This window comes from Rhinopithecus roxellana, chromosome 4 (assembly GCF_007565055.1).
Source record: "Rhinopithecus roxellana isolate Shanxi Qingling chromosome 4, ASM756505v1, whole genome shotgun sequence".
Taxonomy (NCBI): Eukaryota; Metazoa; Chordata; class Mammalia; order Primates; family Cercopithecidae; genus Rhinopithecus; species Rhinopithecus roxellana.
This window is the reverse complement of record NC_044552.1, coordinates 176298315-176316077: the sequence shown is the minus strand read 5'-3', so window position 1 is coordinate 176316077 and position 17763 is coordinate 176298315. Positions and strand designations below refer to the sequence as shown.

General features: G+C 39.2%; 1 protein-coding gene across 7 annotated transcripts in view; it reads left to right on the top strand.

The window, feature by feature from the left end:
• Positions 1-17763, top strand: part of ESR1 (estrogen receptor 1) — a 469479-nt gene that overhangs the window by 421998 nt on the left and 29718 nt on the right. For all 7 annotated transcript variants that reach the window (XM_030928659.1, XM_030928652.1, XM_030928653.1 and 4 more), the window contains one exon: positions 5103-5236. In XM_030928659.1, coding sequence (XP_030784519.1) covers positions 5103-5236 — 134 coding nt within the window. The remainder of the gene's footprint in view (positions 1-5102; positions 5237-17763) is intronic.

Here is a 17763-nt window from a genome sequence, read left to right as displayed (position 1 = left end):
TAACTGCTGTATCAAACAACCATCAAATCCCAATGGCTTAATTGCAACTGACAGTACAATGTGGTGTTTCTGTCTATATACTCATTCAGACACACAGAGTTTAAGTAATTAAACTAAAAGTAATTAGTTCAAGGTCACAAAGTTAGTAAATAGTGGCATCAAGGTTTGAACCCAGGCAGCTGGACTCAAGAGTCTCAACAACTTTCATTTTAAATTTTGCATCTTTCAAGATATATCACTTACAATTTCCATCTTCATCACTTTCTTCCATACTTCAGAGCTGCATATGTAAACCTCTTGATCATATAAATATTTATGGAGTCTCAGCATTTTGAGCACATGCTGAGAGATTTTGTAGTGTTGAAGATAAAGAAGCTCTTTAAATACATCCAATCTTGCCACTATTGATTTTGAATAGCATCTTAATTTGTTACCTTTTAAAAATCATATTGTACCGTTTTTCAGGACAGCTAAATTAAATGTCTTAGGTTGATCCCCTAGGTTTTCTCAGTTTCCATTTATCAGTTTCCTTTTATACGAAGAGATGCTAATGGGTAACCTTACATTTTGTAAGGCATATTTTTGAAGGTATACAAGTGAGGGTTTGGTCTGCACACCCTCATTAGAGCTCTTTATTTTCCATGTGGAGGAAGAGAAGCCTTAGGGCTTCTGAAAAACAGGCTTTTATTTTTATAGAGGAGAAACTTCCAGAACATGCCATGAGCAAATGCTCTGTCAAGTCCAGTTCTTTCCCCCACTACCTAAGTGCAAATGGACCACATTTGAAGAGGATAAGTAGCAGAACAAGGCTCCCCACAAGGGGATTTTGAGGTGCTCTGAAAACCAGACTGACATAATCCATAGAGAAGTTCATCACTGCAGGCTGTCACGTCTCACAGCGGGAGTCATAGGCTGGTCTGCTCGATAAACTATTCCTGATCTATGACTGGAGCTGTGTGCTTCCTTTAAAAATAAATCTTGTTTTTCCATAGCCCACGTGCTTCTCAGCCTCAGGAGCACCTCATGGATTTAGACTAATTTTGTCTTTTACAGTCACGTTACCTCCAGATTCGTAGTAATCACCCCATTTCTGATGCCAGTGATCCATCCATACCCACTGAAACTGAGCTAAATGCTCTAGTATGACTTTCTCCTTGAAGTTAGTATAGAGTATTTTGGCTAGACTTTGAAAATGAAGCCCTGACCACAATGCATAATGACCTCAATAGACACTGAAGAGTTTCTTTGCATCAGGCAGGTGACAAGTATCTATCTCATTTTCAAAGTCCACATAGATTTGTGCCAGATTGCAGGTTGACAAATCACTTTTTCACTAGCTCACATGGAAAGACTTTTCACCTTGTAAAAATGCTAGTGAGAGACCCGTAGTTACCACATAATTGGCCAGTCATTGAGACTCAGGCAACATTTGGATAATTTAACAAAACTATCATCAGAGTCATCAAAGTACATAATTTTTACTTACTATACAAATAGTGGATTCGCTAAAGTGCTTAGACCAACTAAGTTGCTCCCATTGAAAAACAGAGTGATTTTATTCTTAGGAGTATATCAAGATAAACTTCTTGTAGCCTCTAAACAGCACTGCTTAGAAAAGTGCAGCTTCATTGCTTGGAATATCCCCCCAGAAGTCCTCGCAGTTCAGATGCACACCACCAAAACATGAAGCACATGTGTTTGTATGGAAGGTAGGCTCTGGGGTCTTCCTGTCATAATATTTCTATGATTAACAGTCAACATAAGCTCTCTCCACATCCCCTAAAGGAACATACACATGCGCGTGCACACACACACACACACACACACACGAGAACTGAATTGAGAGTTTGGGGTATACACCATCCCTGAGGGTGCAGTCTACAGCTCCTAATGTGTGCTGTAGAGCAAGCATTATGTTGTTGACAAGTAATAATTGCTGGTTAGGAATAACAGGATATCTAATAAGAAGAGGCTGAGAAAAATACACTCTTGCTGGAAGAGTCAAGAACGAGCTCTTCATGGGAAACTATGGGAGAGGATTGAAAAAGGACAAGAAGAAAGGAGAATTGTGAAGTCTCCACTTTTTCAGTTTCTGCACTGAACTTTTCCTCACAGCAGGTGAACATAGGCTCCCTCCCACACTGAGACTTCCTCCCCTGCTGGTGTGCAGTCTGTTAAGTAAACAGAGACTTTATACTGAGAAAGGAACATTTCTCTATTTTGGCTATGAGTTGTTATTTTTAAAGCTTCATCCTCCAAACATTTTCCCCCATCCTTGTTTATTTTTTCACTAGAAAGAAGATGAACTACTTAAAAAAAAAATTCAACTCCATGACAAGAAGAACCCACTTCTAGTATGTTCTCCCCACTCAGTGCCAGTGGAGCCTTTGGCGTGAGCACTCTGTCAGCCCCACGCTGGGCAGCATACCTCTCAAAGTTCCTGCTCTGCTTCTGTGGAGCTTCCATGCATCCAGATTTTCATAGTCAAAGCAAAATGCACATGGCAGTTTTTTTCTGACTCCTTCAAGTTAAAAGGCCAACCTCTCCCTTGACATATCCATGTATTTATCAGTATATCTATAGGTAATACTTAAAGGTGGTCCTTACTGTGTGCCACACTCCATTCCATGCACTTTACATAAAAAACCTCATTTCACTTTATTTGGGAACAGGATGACAATTGCTTCAATATTGAGATAGGTTGAATCTGGGGAGACTGACGTTAGATGCAAAAAGCTCTCTTTCTAGACCTTTTCCTGTGTCTTGCACCTGGCTTTCTCCTTGTCTGTCTTGTTCCCATTCTAGATCTCTTTATTGACAGTGCCCATGGCTTTCTTCTTGGTACTCTAATGTTGAGCATAAGGACTGGTATGTAATAGGCTCTCAGTAAATCTTGTTGAATGAATTAAAGTAGAGCAAGAATTAAAGACAGAGAAGATCTTCTTGTTGGAATTCTTTCTTTGCGTTGGTAAGCAATGTGATTTGACATAGCAATCTTAAGTCCTAATCCCCTCATTTGGAAAATGGAAATAATAATGTTAATCTTAGAGGTCACTTGTAAGAAGTATATGAATATATCAGAAGTAATCAACATTTTTTAAGTCAAAGAAAAGAACGTCTGTGAAAAAGATGGAAAACTAATGAGCTACTTGAAAAAATATTAATTGGATCTTTTTCTCATACCTTACACCAAAATAAATCCCCCAAAATGGTTGCACAACATTGTGCATATACTGAAATCCATTGATTCACACTCTTTAAATGGGCAAATGAGATGTTATGTGATTATCTTTCAATAAAATTGTTATACAAATGAATAAACCCCAGAAGATCAAAAATTTAAAAATGAAAACATGGAAGTATACTAGAAGGAAATATAAGATAATTTTTATATGTTATTATGTTATATATATTTATATGTAAATTTTTTATTTGTCTTTGCTTTTAAAAGCAAGACGTAATGTTCTAGAGCCATAAATGAAACATTCGGTAAATTTAATTCTCTATTAAATGTTTTGCAGAAGAAAATACCAGAAACAAAATCAGAAGAAAAAACAGAAAAACCATAAGAAAAACAATTAAAAATACATATGACAAATGGCTTATTACTATAGTATTTAAAGAACTCTTAAAAATCTATGTGACAATGACATATAACAGAAAAATACGTGCAAAGGACAAGAGCAGGCAGTTTAGAGAAAGCCTATACGAATATATTCTCTTATCAACAGTCTATTGTATAAGCTATTTGAAAGCAATGTTTGAACTATCAGAATTTAAAATACATAAGCCCTTTTATCTAGCAATTCTACTTCTAAGAATTTGTTCTATAGCTATCTGTATACGTATCCAAAGACATAAACATAAGGATAGTCATTGAATGAAATGTTTTTAACAACAAAATACTTGAAAAGAAAGAAATGTCACCCAAGAAAGAAGTGATTAAGGAAAGTTTAGCATTCTGTTCAGTGAAAACATATTGAGCTGTCAAAAAAAGTTGATGGAGAACTCCAAGATCTATTAACTAGAAACAAAACAAGGTGCTAAACAATGTGTTTAGTTTTAATTTATTTATTTTAATTGTTTATATATTTCACAAATCTATATCTGTGCATGCATAATATATTTTAACTTCTTTCTAACCTTCTCAAACACATCATGCCAAAATTCAACCTGTGATAAAAAAAAAAAAAAAAAAAAGAATGAATTCCTTTCGTGTGTAGTATCTCATTTAAATTCTTCAACAACCCTATGGAAAAGATACAGACACATGTTTTTAAGTACTGCATGTTATGAACCTTTGGTTTGCTTATTTAATATTGCAACTACTAATGTTAAATTCTTGATGCCAAGGTTAAAAGCCTGAACTTCTAAAAATGTCATGATCTGACATTTTTCTGTTTTCCCAGATTAATCTGCCACCTCCTGACTTCCAACACACTGCTCTATGTTCTTTCATGCTCCTCCTCACATGTTTAGGACCCTCTTCCAAGGAGGCATTTGCACCTCTGCTTGATGAAACCCTACATTATCTTAAAGCATCCACTCGAATGCCACCTACTAGGCGAATCCTTACATACCATCCCCTGCAACACCAAGGGACTCAGCCCAACCACAGCCCATAGTTATTGTAGTTGTTCTTGTACTTCAAAAGTACTACAAAACACATGTATCAGGACTCGTTATATTAGTTGAAGGCCATGAGCATCTTGAGCCGAAGCCCTGTTTTTATTCCCAGAACTACCACATTGTCTAGAATATAGTAGCAGATCAATATACGTGTATTAGATAAATCATTTATCCAAATCATTTTCAATTACCCATAGGTTGAAGAATTCCATATTTGACATGGCAGACTTGAGTACTGAACTATCTACCTCTTCTAAGAAGTTGAAATGAGAATGTTTCATTGATGGGAAATTATATTTTTGTTTTGCCTTCTGGAATTCAAATGAATGTTCATACTCCATGAAGACAATGGCTGATAGTTTTTTGTTAAAGATTTAGAACCAGTGGATTTTTATGAATGTGAACCCTTTCATGTCTTGTGGAAGATTTTCTGTTTTTTAATCTTTTTATTTGTTTTTGCTATGTTTTCACAGGAACCAGGGAAAATGTGTAGAGGGCATGGTAGAGATCTTCGACATGTTGCTGGCCACATCATCTCGATTCCGCATGATGAATCTGCAGGGAGAGGAGTTTGTGTGCCTCAAATCTATTATTTTGCTTAATTCTGGTGAGTTGATAACATGAGAAAACTCAATGCTGGATTAAATATTTATTTGTATTTTTCAACCAGATACAATCTACCCACTCCAAAGGTATAATGTCATAAATAGAAAGAAACTACTGACACACATTTAAAATAACTTACCAACATTGCAGATTCCTTATAGAGGTAGAACCATGCTAGCCGAATAGACGCATGAAAAATTGTAATTTGGCATTGAATCAAATGGCCTTTGAGCTGAAATTTTTGTATGCTTTCACAGATATGAGGATGTTTTTGTTCAAATGGTACATGTATATAGGCATATGTTAGTTGATAGTTATATTATGTCTGAAAATAAGTAGACCAAGTAACTCTGCTAAGAAATTGAGACCAATTCCAGGCTCCAGATAGTAAAGAAAGAGGGTTATTTGAGACAGACCATGTTTCTGGTCAAAACTGATTAGCTAAAAATATAGTTGGCTTAGAGATAGAAAAACCTGTTTCTAAAACAGAAGAATGTGGAATGCAATAAATCGTCCAGCTGACAGAGCATTTTCCATTTGCTCTATGAAGTCTAATTCTACTACCCCTTCGTATTTATTTGCTTGAGAAAACTTAGCTAAGAGCAACATCTGTTTTTTTTTGTTTGTTTGTTTGTTTTGTTTTTTAATGTAGTGAGGTTGGCTGTTGTATAAAGAAAGAGTCACTCTGTGTCACCCAGATGGAAACTATGGTTCAGCCTGATTTAGTGCACTGACTCCTCCCAGCCTCTTGGTATTTGGATCTAAGCTCTAGCTCTACAGCCTCTGGGACCTAAAGCTCACATTGGGTATCAGCTGTACAGCAGCTCCCCTTAAGCTCCACCTTTCCTCCTGGCTCTAACTCCACTTTGTGCCTCATTCCTCATTCTCACAAAGAAATCACAGCCATTTTGAAGTCCTGGGCCTGACTTAGTTTCTTATGCCATTAGACATAGTCTCAAATTCTTCAATAGCTCAACTGCAGCTTGTATTGATCACATACATAGAGAATCAGCACTTCCTTGTCTTTGCACGTGTTTTTGTTCTTTCTGATGAGTGCCAATCCCTTCCCGCTTGCCCTAACAATTTTTCACTTTTCTTCCCCACCACTGCTGGGAATGGTGCTGCTTAATGGAATCAGCCCTTCCTTCTCTTTTCTCATGTTTTTGTCTCTTTCTGATGAGTGCTGATCCCTTCCCACCTCCCATGACAATTTTCCACTTCTCTTCCCCACCACCACTAGTAATCTGTGTTGCTTAATGGTTATCACAGTAATCATTCTCACTTATCAACTGATAAATGGAAATCTGTACTATTACACTAGGCAAGGACTGAATTACAGAATGAAGTCCCATGATAAATGATGTGATCCGCACTAAGGAAGTGATTACCACTCCATTCAAGTTTCTGATTCCACTCACGTGCATTGTGCTTTTCATTTCTGTCATTTGTCCTGTACATTGTAAGGTCCAGATCCCACAATGGCTCTTTATTGGATGAGAGTTCTGGGAGCAGTGCCACTCGGCTACATGGTGCCAGGTCCTGAACCTGTGCCTTCTTCGGTGGAGGGCTGGCGCGTGCTGACAGCTTTCATGTGGGCAATCTGGGAACTTCAGGGAAGGCAGGCCTATTAAGTGTTAAGACTCCCCACCCCACACTTTTACTAAGAAAAAGTACCCCAGACAGGAAGTAAAATTAGCCAGAGTTGTATGATCCAGATAGTGGATGCTCTGATCTCGGTAATAAAAAATATTTCCTCCAGATCCATATAGACTTTTCCTGCATTATTGTTTTGTTTCTGCTCCTATGACAGAGTGAATTTTTTAAACTATTATACAAAAAATATCAGGATTTTTGCCATCAAAACATTGGATTCATAGACCCAGGGTTTTTACAACCCAGGGGGAAAAAACTTTCAGCCCTCACAAGAAAGTATTTTATTAAAGACTGGCACCCAAACCTCAAGACTGTGTTTCCCACTGCAGGATTTGGCCCCTGTCTGCCTCCTTCTCAGACTAGTTAAAGTTTCATACTCCGTCCTTGTTCCTTCACTTATTTCTTAGGATCTTCTGTGCACTTCTTTGCTCTTGAAGGGCAGAAACACTATTGTAGAAATACAAGGCACGGTATGCTGACATAGTTTACAGTTGTCTTTTTCATGAGATAACACAGTGGCTGGCAGCTCCTCTTTTCTATCAAGGACAGTACTGCTGGCTCAGAAGAGCCGTAAGCAAACAGAAGCTGTTTCTCAACCCTGTACAAAGCGAAACCACTCTTTTCCCTATAAAAGTGAGCTGTGCCGCAGAAAAGCGGATCTGCTGCTGAGCAGGGCTCCTTGTGTCTCCTATTGTTCCTGAAAAACAGCATCAAAGAGGGCAAGACTCTGACACACAATGCTGTAGCATTAGGAGCCTTTTTCGAATAAAAAAAGCAATGGGTCATATGAAGCATGTGGTCATACCACAATCAACAATTTTTCCCCACGACTGGAGATATGTATTTTTCTAAAAGTCCAACCAATTCATGGCTCTGATATGGGGCAGCTTTACCTATCATGAGACCAATTACCAAGTGGCTCTGACTCCAGGAATCTCTGACAGAAGCCAAGCTGGAAACAGTTCAGGAAACCTGAGCTAGAATATGCCTTTCTGACGCCTAGGAAACAAAACCTCAGTGTATGGAGGAACCCAAGGTTTTGTGTTGAGCCCCAGTCGCCAAGGTCTGAGTAGGCTGGGTTTATATTGGCCAAGATTTTGTGGCCAAGGCACAAGGGGAATTGAAAGGTTGTTGTGAGGACCTGCTCGGAATGTCTTTCTGGAAGTTTGGAGAGGGTCTCTCCAATGCCAAAATTTCCATGGGAAGCCATCTTCACAGCTGCTTGGGAGTGGGAGATATTCGTCATCATTTCTGCCCCATTTAGAATAATTTATTACTTTGCTTGCAAAAACCCAGAATCATCCATAGGACACACATTGTTTATTTTTCCACTCCACACCAAAGGACAGAGGCATTCCTGGTTAATCCAAAGATGCCAACTTCAAGACATTCTGAGAACTAGCTGGGCAGAGCTCAAGTGTAGGGCAAATTGGAACAGAAGCGATGGGCTCAAGGCAAAAGCCCACGAAGCAGCAGCTGTAGAAAAAGGATGGGAGCTGGAGCTGCAAAGGGGGCCATGGTAGAGGCTCTGGGCCTGCCCATGGTATCTCTTCTGCCCAGTGGGAATTCAGTTTTCCTGCATATCATTCAAATACTTCTCATTTTTCTAGGCCCAGCTCACTACTCCAGGCCATAATGAATTTCCTCTCTAGACTATTTCAATTCTTAGAGTCACTACCACACAATCTAGCATTTGGTTAGTTGGTTGATTTCATTCATTTATTAAATAATTCAATGTTTATTGAGTTCCTACTATGGATTTTGTGCCGTATATACAAAAAAGAATGTTACTGTTGTGTGGGGTTTTTTTCTTTGCATTTTTTATGTTAACCTGGATTTTTCTCTCACTCTTTATGCATACATTTCCTAATCTCTCTATAAACTATTTGTATTTTTTTGGATTCCTCACAGTCTATTTAGCCTGTGGACTGACAACAGATGCTACACCATTCAGTCATTTAATAGATGCTTATTTGCTAGACATGGCCAGGAGGACCTGGAAAGTCCTCATTTTTCCCATCTGTTCTTACCATTCTGAAATGTATCATGCTCTTGAGTGCTCCACAGATCTAGATGATATCAAATTATTAAATGGAAAAAAGCAAGACCCATCTCCTTGGGTTATTGTGGATAAGGGGGAAATTGTGTATGAAGCATCTATTGCAGTTCATGGACCACAGTAGGCCCTTAGTCAACAACAGCTATCATCATCACCGATGAGAATCTCTGGCTTAAATGGAGTAGGTTCATGCCTTTTTTTCAGTGTAATGAAGTGTTTTAGTTTAAAGGCCTTTAGCAAGGCTTATAATACAAAAATGTGGGGACTCCAGGGTAACACTAACAATAGAGACCACCATGGCTGTTATCCTGAGACTGTTAATTATGCCATGTAGTTAGATTTAGAGAAAATTGAGGGCAACATTTATCTTGTGGAAAAGAATTGATTGTGATTGGAACTTACCGTTGAGAGACCTTGATGAAAACTCTCTGGTGAACTGCTGTGGAGTCTCATGGGTAGGCGCATCATTCATCAGTGGGCCGTGGTTTTGCTTAGCCTCATAACCCCTCAGAACCCACTTCTATCAGAAAACCACCCTTTCAGTGAATGTTCCTCAAGGCTCAGAAAAATTCATGTGTCAAAGCTTTATATGTAAAAATCTATACTCTCTAATAAATATTTGGTTTGGCCTTCACATTCAATTTAATAATGATTTCTACCTCTTTTCCGAACCCCTTTGACCACAGTTCTATATATTTAATTCTGAAGAGCCTCATGCACATCTCTCCCTGGTAACTTTATCTATTTCTTTCCCTGGAGAACCAGCCAGACCATGATTCCAGCCCTCTGTCCTCTCTTCAACCGTAGGTCCTCTTTCTCTCCCGACTCCACAAACCTTCTCCAGTTACCCAGGTGCCTTCTGTGTGCTGCTAGCTTCTGCATCACTGTTAGCAGGGCCACTTGTTCCCCTGGGTGTGTCTTATGCTCTTGAAATGCTATAGCCTTGCTCACCTGTTCATCCAAAACTGATCCTCAGACAACATTTCTCTTTCAATTGATGGAATAATAAAGGGGAATACGGGTCAAAATTCATAGACATTTAAATACCCCAGGTGAAAAGTTAAGAGAAAACAAGCTAGGAGAAAGAATTATGGCAACATCTCTAAAATGTGTACTTTAATGTTTAGCAAAAATGGGACTATGGAATGTCAAACAGGAGCATATATGTTAAACATAAACACGAAGCAGTGCCAGCTGCTGTCTACTATCTAGTCATGCTTTGTTAACGTGACATGTCTTGCCATGATGGTGCCCTCATGAAATGAAGGATGCTGAAGCCGATGCCATTCTGTTTGCTTTGATCAGAAGCCACTCTCTGGTCAAGGAAGTATTTGTTTCATTGTTAATTATAACAAGTTCTCATCACAAAGATTATTTGCTCTCTCCAGATCTGGATTATTTGCACTCACTTTATATTATTAGACAATTACTCGGAGCATTTATGTTTTTAGGTTTAGAAATAAGACAATGATTCAGAGAGTCCCTGTATTTAGACGAAAGAACATTTTTTAAACATATTGACTGTAAACATTGAAAATCATTAATTCTTAACAGTCGAAGGTTTCTGACAGGAACAGCCCTTGGAAATTGTAAATGGACACATTGTCAGGTATGCCCATTGTTGGCACATTGGAGATTGGATTCTGTTCTCTCTGGAGTCCTTTGTAATGCCAAGCTTCCTCTCCAGGGAGCTTGCTTATTGTCATTATTTTGAGAGAAATGGCACTTCATAGTATTAAGTGGTTCATTGTCTCTTCTCTGGCTGACTGTATTCTGTAGGCAGCCACTCAACTTTGGAGTCTTTCTCTGCTACCAACTTTTGGTGTTGCCTTAAGCAAGCCTCATGTCCCCTGTTAGTTTCCTGACAACATGGTATGGCATGGACTTTGTCATGAGAGGACTGAATTCAAGAGAAGCAACTCTGCCACTTCCTTGGCAGAAGGGGGATGACGGATGTCCTTTGATGGGCTGCTTCCCTGAGCCTAATAAAAAAAATAGAAATAATGATACTTAACTCACAGAATCGTTGTTGACAATTGAAAGAATGACCAGTTAGTAAAGCGTCTTGCACCGTGCCTAGCACACAGTAGATGCACACGAGTGTTACTGAGCTTTTTATGTTATGCCCTCCAAATACAAAGCTTTAGTTTTTGTCACTATGAAAGAAATTACTCTGTTCTTCTTAGCAGGTAATACATAAAGTCGTGCGTGGAAATTCTGTGGGAGAATTTCACTCCTGCCCTTACGGGTTAAAAGATTGCATTCTTATGATGAAGATGTTCTTGTGAATAGAATCATCTCAGGTCCCAAATGGTGTGGATTTCGTCCTGCATCTTGTTGCAGAGCTCTCTTGGAGCTTCTGAGAACCGGGAAAACCAGCCAAATGCCTGCAGCCTGGGGAAAATGAAGGGAGTTTTAGCGTGAATTCATGGGAGGTGGAAAAAGAAAAGGCAGCAGGTGTTGAAAGATGGGAAATCCTTGCACTGTTCTGGATGTTAGCAGCCATTTTCCATTCACATTCAGAACCTCAGGAGGAGAAGCTGCCTATCATTTTGTGTCCTCAAGAGAACCAACAAAGGGGAATGCCATCTCCCAAATACTCGATTTGATGACCATTTTGTCCTACCTTCTCTAGGGTCCAGACGTTATGTAAATTGGCATTAAGTTTGAATAATGTATGGACCCAGTTTAAAAGGAAAAAATTGCTTTGGGAAGCTGAGGCAGGTGCATCGCCTGAGGTCAGGAGTTCCAGACCAGCCTGGCCAACATAGTGAAACCCCATCTCTACTGGAAATACAAAAAGTTAGCTGGGCATTGTGGTAGGTACCTGTAATACCAACTACTCGGGAGTCTAAGGCAGGAAAATCACCTGAACTGGGAGGCAGAGGTTGTAGTGAGCCAAGATCGTTGCACTCCAGCCTGGGTGACAAGAGCAAAACTCCATCTCAAAAAAATTTTAAGACAAAAGGAAAAATGCTCCCCTGATTCCCGCAGTGCTGACTTAAAATGTTCTTAGTATGCCAATGTTGCTTAAATATGAATGACTGTATCTTCTACTTAAATTGACAACCGCACCAAATATAAACTGCAAATGTTTATAGCTCTTATGTAAGTATAAAAACAAAACAAATTCATAAATTAAATACAAACTAAAAGGAAAACTGATAATAACAATGTTTTGTGTAATTAAGTTGCTGTTTGCAACATGCCTGGGGCAGACTCCTGGCCTCTTTGCATCTGACACTGGAGGCTGCAGAGCATATGGCCACAACTGGGCTCTCCCAGCACTTGCTTGCACTCAGAACGGTGCCAAAACCTTTGCTCGCCCAGTGTGCTGCAACGTCCATCATTTGGATTTGGCAGCAACACATCATTTATGCATTTTGTTTGCTTCTGTTCTGTATTTATTTGAGATACTTAAAATATAACTGCTAGATTCTAAGGCATTCATAAGCACCTGTGAAAAATGTGTTACTTAGGAAACAGTTCAGGGTTCCATGGATTATCTAGATTGGTGTGTCTTAAGACTGACCACACAATTCATCTGGGGGCGTGGGGGAGGGGAACTTTGTGAAAAATATCTGTATGAGCACCCACCCCCAGAGAGTCCTATGTAATTATCCCAGAGTGGTGCCTTAATATCAACATTTGTTTAAAACCATCCCCCAAGACTAAAGTTTGTGACCAGGATTTAGAACCATTGTCGTAATTGATGCAGAACACTCTGATATTAATGTCTTCGTGTCTTTTGGAATATCATTAAGACAAAAGCATACAATTTTAAAATTCTTAAAGACAATTTAAAGACCTATGAGAATCCATCTTTAATTCTCAGGAGCATGTGGAACCTAGTTTGAAAACTACTGGCATAGATAATCGAATTTCCACTAAAATAAAATAAGTCTCTAGTATATTACAAAAGTACCCATTCTGCAAACTGCAGGGGAGCCACTGATCATGCTTGGAACTGTGCCAGGCACTGCCCGTGTACAAATGAGTAAGGTCCACTTCCTCCCTGGACTGGATTGGGTAGGAGGCAAAGTTAAACAATTATTTTAATATTATGAGTTCAGGGTTGTAATGAAAGTAAGCATTGAGTGCTGCAGAGACCCAACAAAGGAGTCCTTAGCTGAGGACTGATCCTTTGCTGAATGACAAGGACATTATCTGACCACCAGGCTTCATGGCATGTTGCACGGTAACAGACCAATACAGCAAACAGCAGGAGCTGCAACAGAGAAAGAGTTTAATAATTGTGTGGCTGCCAAATAAGGAGTCAGAAGGAAACCTCAAATCCACCCCTTGAAAAAGTCTGGGACTTGGCTTTTTAAGGCAGTTCTGACAAGAAGGAGGCTGAGGAGCTGGGGGTAACTGATTGGTTAGGACATAGGGGAGGAGATAATAAGGATATAGAAACTCCGTTCTTGCACTGGGTCAGTTCCTTGGAGGGGGTCCTCACTCTGACTGGCAGCAGTGAACGCATTGGAATGCAGGATCTGAAAAATATCTCAAAATGCCAAACTTGAGGGTTTTTTTTTTTTTTTTTTTAGCATCAAAGATGTTATCTATAGAAGTTAGGACTTTGTGACAGGGGCTACGTGACTTCGAAGTGGTGAGTGGCTATAAGAAAGTGAGCTATAGCAGCAGTCCCCAACCTTTTTGGTACCAGGGACCAGTTTCATGGAAGAAAATTTTTCCACAGATGTGGTGGGGTGGGGTGGAGGATAGCTTCAGGATGAAGCTGATCCACCTCAGATCATCAGACATTAGCTGGATTCTCATGAGGGGCACACAGCCTAGATCCCTTACATGGGCAGTTCACACTCCTATGAGAATCTAATGCCACCGCTGATCTGACAGATGGTGGAGCTCAGGTAGTAATGCTGACTTGCCCACCACTTACCTCTTGCTGTGCGGCTCAGTTCCTGACGGATCATGGACTGATACTAGTCTGCAACCCAGGGGGTTGAGGACCTCTGGGCTATAGGGCAGGCTGGTTAATGCTTAGTTGTGTTTCTATTCAAAGCTTATGCTTTTGTTTAAAACCTAGTAATTTGGTTTTATTAATTTTATGAAGATGATTTCAAGGATGAGTAGGATTCACTGGAGTCAGAAGGACACAAGGGAATTTCTGGCAACAACGTTAAACTACTAGTCAATGTCTCATCAAGCCACCAGACCTCTAACTACTTCTAAGCAGTACTGTCAACCTTATAGTTATGATGTATAAGATAGTGTTGTGATGTATAAGACAGTGCAAAAACCTAAGTTAATATCACCATTTCTGTTGTACTCTCTATTTCAAAGGAAAACATCTTCAGCAATCTAATATCCTACCAAAATTTTGAAGTCAAGGCCTCCCTGCTCTAATCAAAGGGCTACAGCTGCAATCAGGCCATATATTTGGAAAGGCCGTAGGTGCCCTCCCTCTGTCCTTGTTCCCAGCATACTGAACTATAGTCTAAAAGACTTTAAAACTTGAACTAAAGAAAACCTTAAGGAAACAACAACAAAATTCCACTTATTTCCTGAGCCCAAAAGTAAAATAATTGTTTTTTAATGAATTTTTCTTTCCCCGCAAGATACTATGGATTGTTCAATGAGTATTCAAAGCATACATAATAAAATATGTATGCTTTCCTGAAAAATTGAAATGGAACATCAAAATGTTCTGTAAAGTTTTGAGTCTAGACCAAAATCACAGCACTTAGCCAGAATATGTACATCTGCATCTGCCACTGATGGCCCCATTGCTCCCTCCAACTGCTTCTCTTGGGCTGACGGATGGAAAAGCAAACTCCCTGCATTGAGTTCCATCTTGCCCTGCATGGCCTGCCCCATGGGGTCACTGAGCTCTCCACCAGCTTCCACCTCTTCCAGCACTTTCTCCCAGAGGGCCCATGGCTGCTTTTGCAGATTGAAATTGATTGAGGTTGATTCAGCTCCATTTCCTCTGAGTTTTTACTTTAGATGTGCTTTTTAGGTTGTGTTTTTCTTCTGGCATATAAGAAAGACAGCAATATTCCATGGAACAGAGTGATGTCTATGGCTTTGTCAACTGTTGTTTGTTAGCCTGATCACCATTTATTGAGTGTTTACTACTTTCCAGGCATTGTGCTAAGTGGTAGAAATACAAAGTTGCCTTTACTTGCTTCATCTGTAAAACAGAGAGAGTAGTAGTTCCTACAGTGTGGTTTATGTGAGGCATAGGGACTGCTCCCTAGAACCTAGGGACAACTCCATAATAGTGACCGTGTGCTCATATCAATAGTGGTAACAATTAGGAAGGCAGCTCCTACCTCAAAGACCTCATCATCTGATAATAAAGGCAGATATAACAAGAAAATTGTTCTTTTTAAATATAAAATTGTGATATAAAAATAGTTTTCACTAAATTAGATTTTTACCAAATTTACAGAAACAAAATAATAAATTAAGGAAATACAGAACGACCTGACGTTAGCCAACCATGTTGATGTTCTGACTATCTTACTGCGAAAGAGTGTAGGGTTAAGAATGAGGGACTTTGATTCCAAGATCAAATCCCTTTCTGCTATTTCTTAGCTGTCTGACTTCGGACAAGTTGCTTAAACCCTTTGTGCCTCTGTTTGCTTGTCCATGAGATGGTGATTATAATAGCGTCTACCTCATAGGGCTTTTTTGTAATACAAGTTAGCTCTTAGAACAATACCTACTTAAACTAATGATTTGTATTAGGTACTCTTTTATTTTCCATCCATACTGTGTATGCATATTTTCATATTTATATTTATGTATTCTAATTAGGATTATATACCCATACTTTCTTTAAAAATAAGGTTTTAAATAACTATATAATCAGTCATGAGGATACAACATGATTTATTCAACAAATCTGATGCTGTTAAACACATAAGTGATTTCTCCTTCAGGATTACAAATAACATTTGTTTTGCATTCTTTTCATAATCTTTTGCTCACTTTTCATTGTTACTTTGTATATGTTGCTAGAAATTGATTTGCTGGTGAAAAGGGTATAAACATTTTTACCGCTCTTGTTACATACTGCCTGCTCTTGATAGATATTGCTTACTGCCACAGGAAACTTTATCAATTACACTTTTACCAAGAGTGTATGAAAGCATTCACATGAATGTAACCTTATCATGCAATGTGGGCCATGAGACAGAGGAGAGTTATAGAGGGCAGACAGCTTCCCCGCTGCTCAGCCACTGCCCTCTGCTCTAAAAGAGCCACAGTAGGAATTTCTACATAGATCCTATTATAAACATCTCCTTTTGAAACAAATTATCTTCTCTCAGAGAATTTTCTTCATTTTAGTATCTATATAGGTGCTTGTTATGTTCATTTTAAGTTTTGTGACTTGCACGGACACAGTGCTGATGAACTGCTTATTCCAGGCAGTCTAAGTTCTGAAAGCATTTGCATTTTATGTCTTATCCTCTGTTTAGGACTCTTTGCCACTGATTTTTTTAAAAGTGATGTTTTAAGAAAGAGGAGGGTTGATTTGTTGTGAGTGTATCTCTCTTTAAAAACTTTTCTAGGGAAGGACAACCTCTTCCAAAGACTTCTTTTGCTTTCTATGATTGACAGTCCCTGGTCACTAATGAGCTTGAAGGAAGCTGCTGGACCTGGCACTGAACATGGGGCTGTGCTATCACCTAGCCGTGCCGTTCTCTGGTGATCAAGGAGCTGCTGGTTCAGATGGTGCCCTGTCTAATCCCACTAAGGCCCGAAGGACCAAGTGCAGTCTACTCTCCAGATTCTCTGCAACAGAAAGCAGACACTTGGGCTTCATGGTCCAGGTTGGAACAGGTAGTTAGCTCTGAGGACAGCTATGCATGAATGTCAGGAGGGGACTGGCAGGGGAACATTTATTTATTCTTTAAAATTGGAAGCAACAGTGATGGATGAAACCCAGAATGCGAAATTCACTTTCATCTTGACAGGCAACACATCTGTCCTTTCTCCTGGAATAGTAAGTATTAATCATTGAGTTAGATAATGTAGACTTCACATTCAGTGAAAGCCAAACACTCAGCGCCTTCTAGAAAAATCTTAGTGCCATGCTTTCTTAGCATCTTGCAAGTCCTCTGAGGATGATGTGTTGTTCATCTTTGAAGCTGATCTTTTGTACTTGCATATGTAGCTCAGGCTAGTGATGACACGCCAGAGGTATTTCCAACTAAGAACATTATTCACAGACGCTTTGGTTACAAATTTGTTAGCTCCACTTCCTGCTAAAACGACCAGCCTTGAAGAGTTTCAGAAATGTGAGCAGCCTTAAGGATGATAGAAATATTATGAAAATAGTAATAAGTAATACCCGTACAGCAAACTCCTTTTTCTTTGGAGTATCTGTTCATCAGCCATATTTTCCCTCTCAACAGTCCGGGTGTTGACGAAGATCGTGAAATAATAGGAATGAAAGGGACTTTGATTTTGTATTTTTAATAGCATTTTCCTCCACCAAATTACGAAAGTAATGCATGACCAAGGCAGAGAACTTGGAAAATACAGAAAAGCCACCAAGCAAAATAATCTCCCAAGAAATCATAATTTCACCACACAAAAGTAACCATTGTCAACATTTTGGTGAAAATCCTTAATTAAAGAGACTCTTAGAAGATGCCAGTTCACTGCCACTTCTTCCTTTCTCCACACCATCCTGCACCCTGTTTTGAAATGCAGAATTGTTTCTAAATCATTCCAGGAAAATTATTAGTTTTCTCAAATATCTCTGGAGGCGAGTCTATTGGCAGTCATTTCCAGTTTCTCACAAACCTTGAAGTTAGGAAATTATTTGTGTAGCTTTT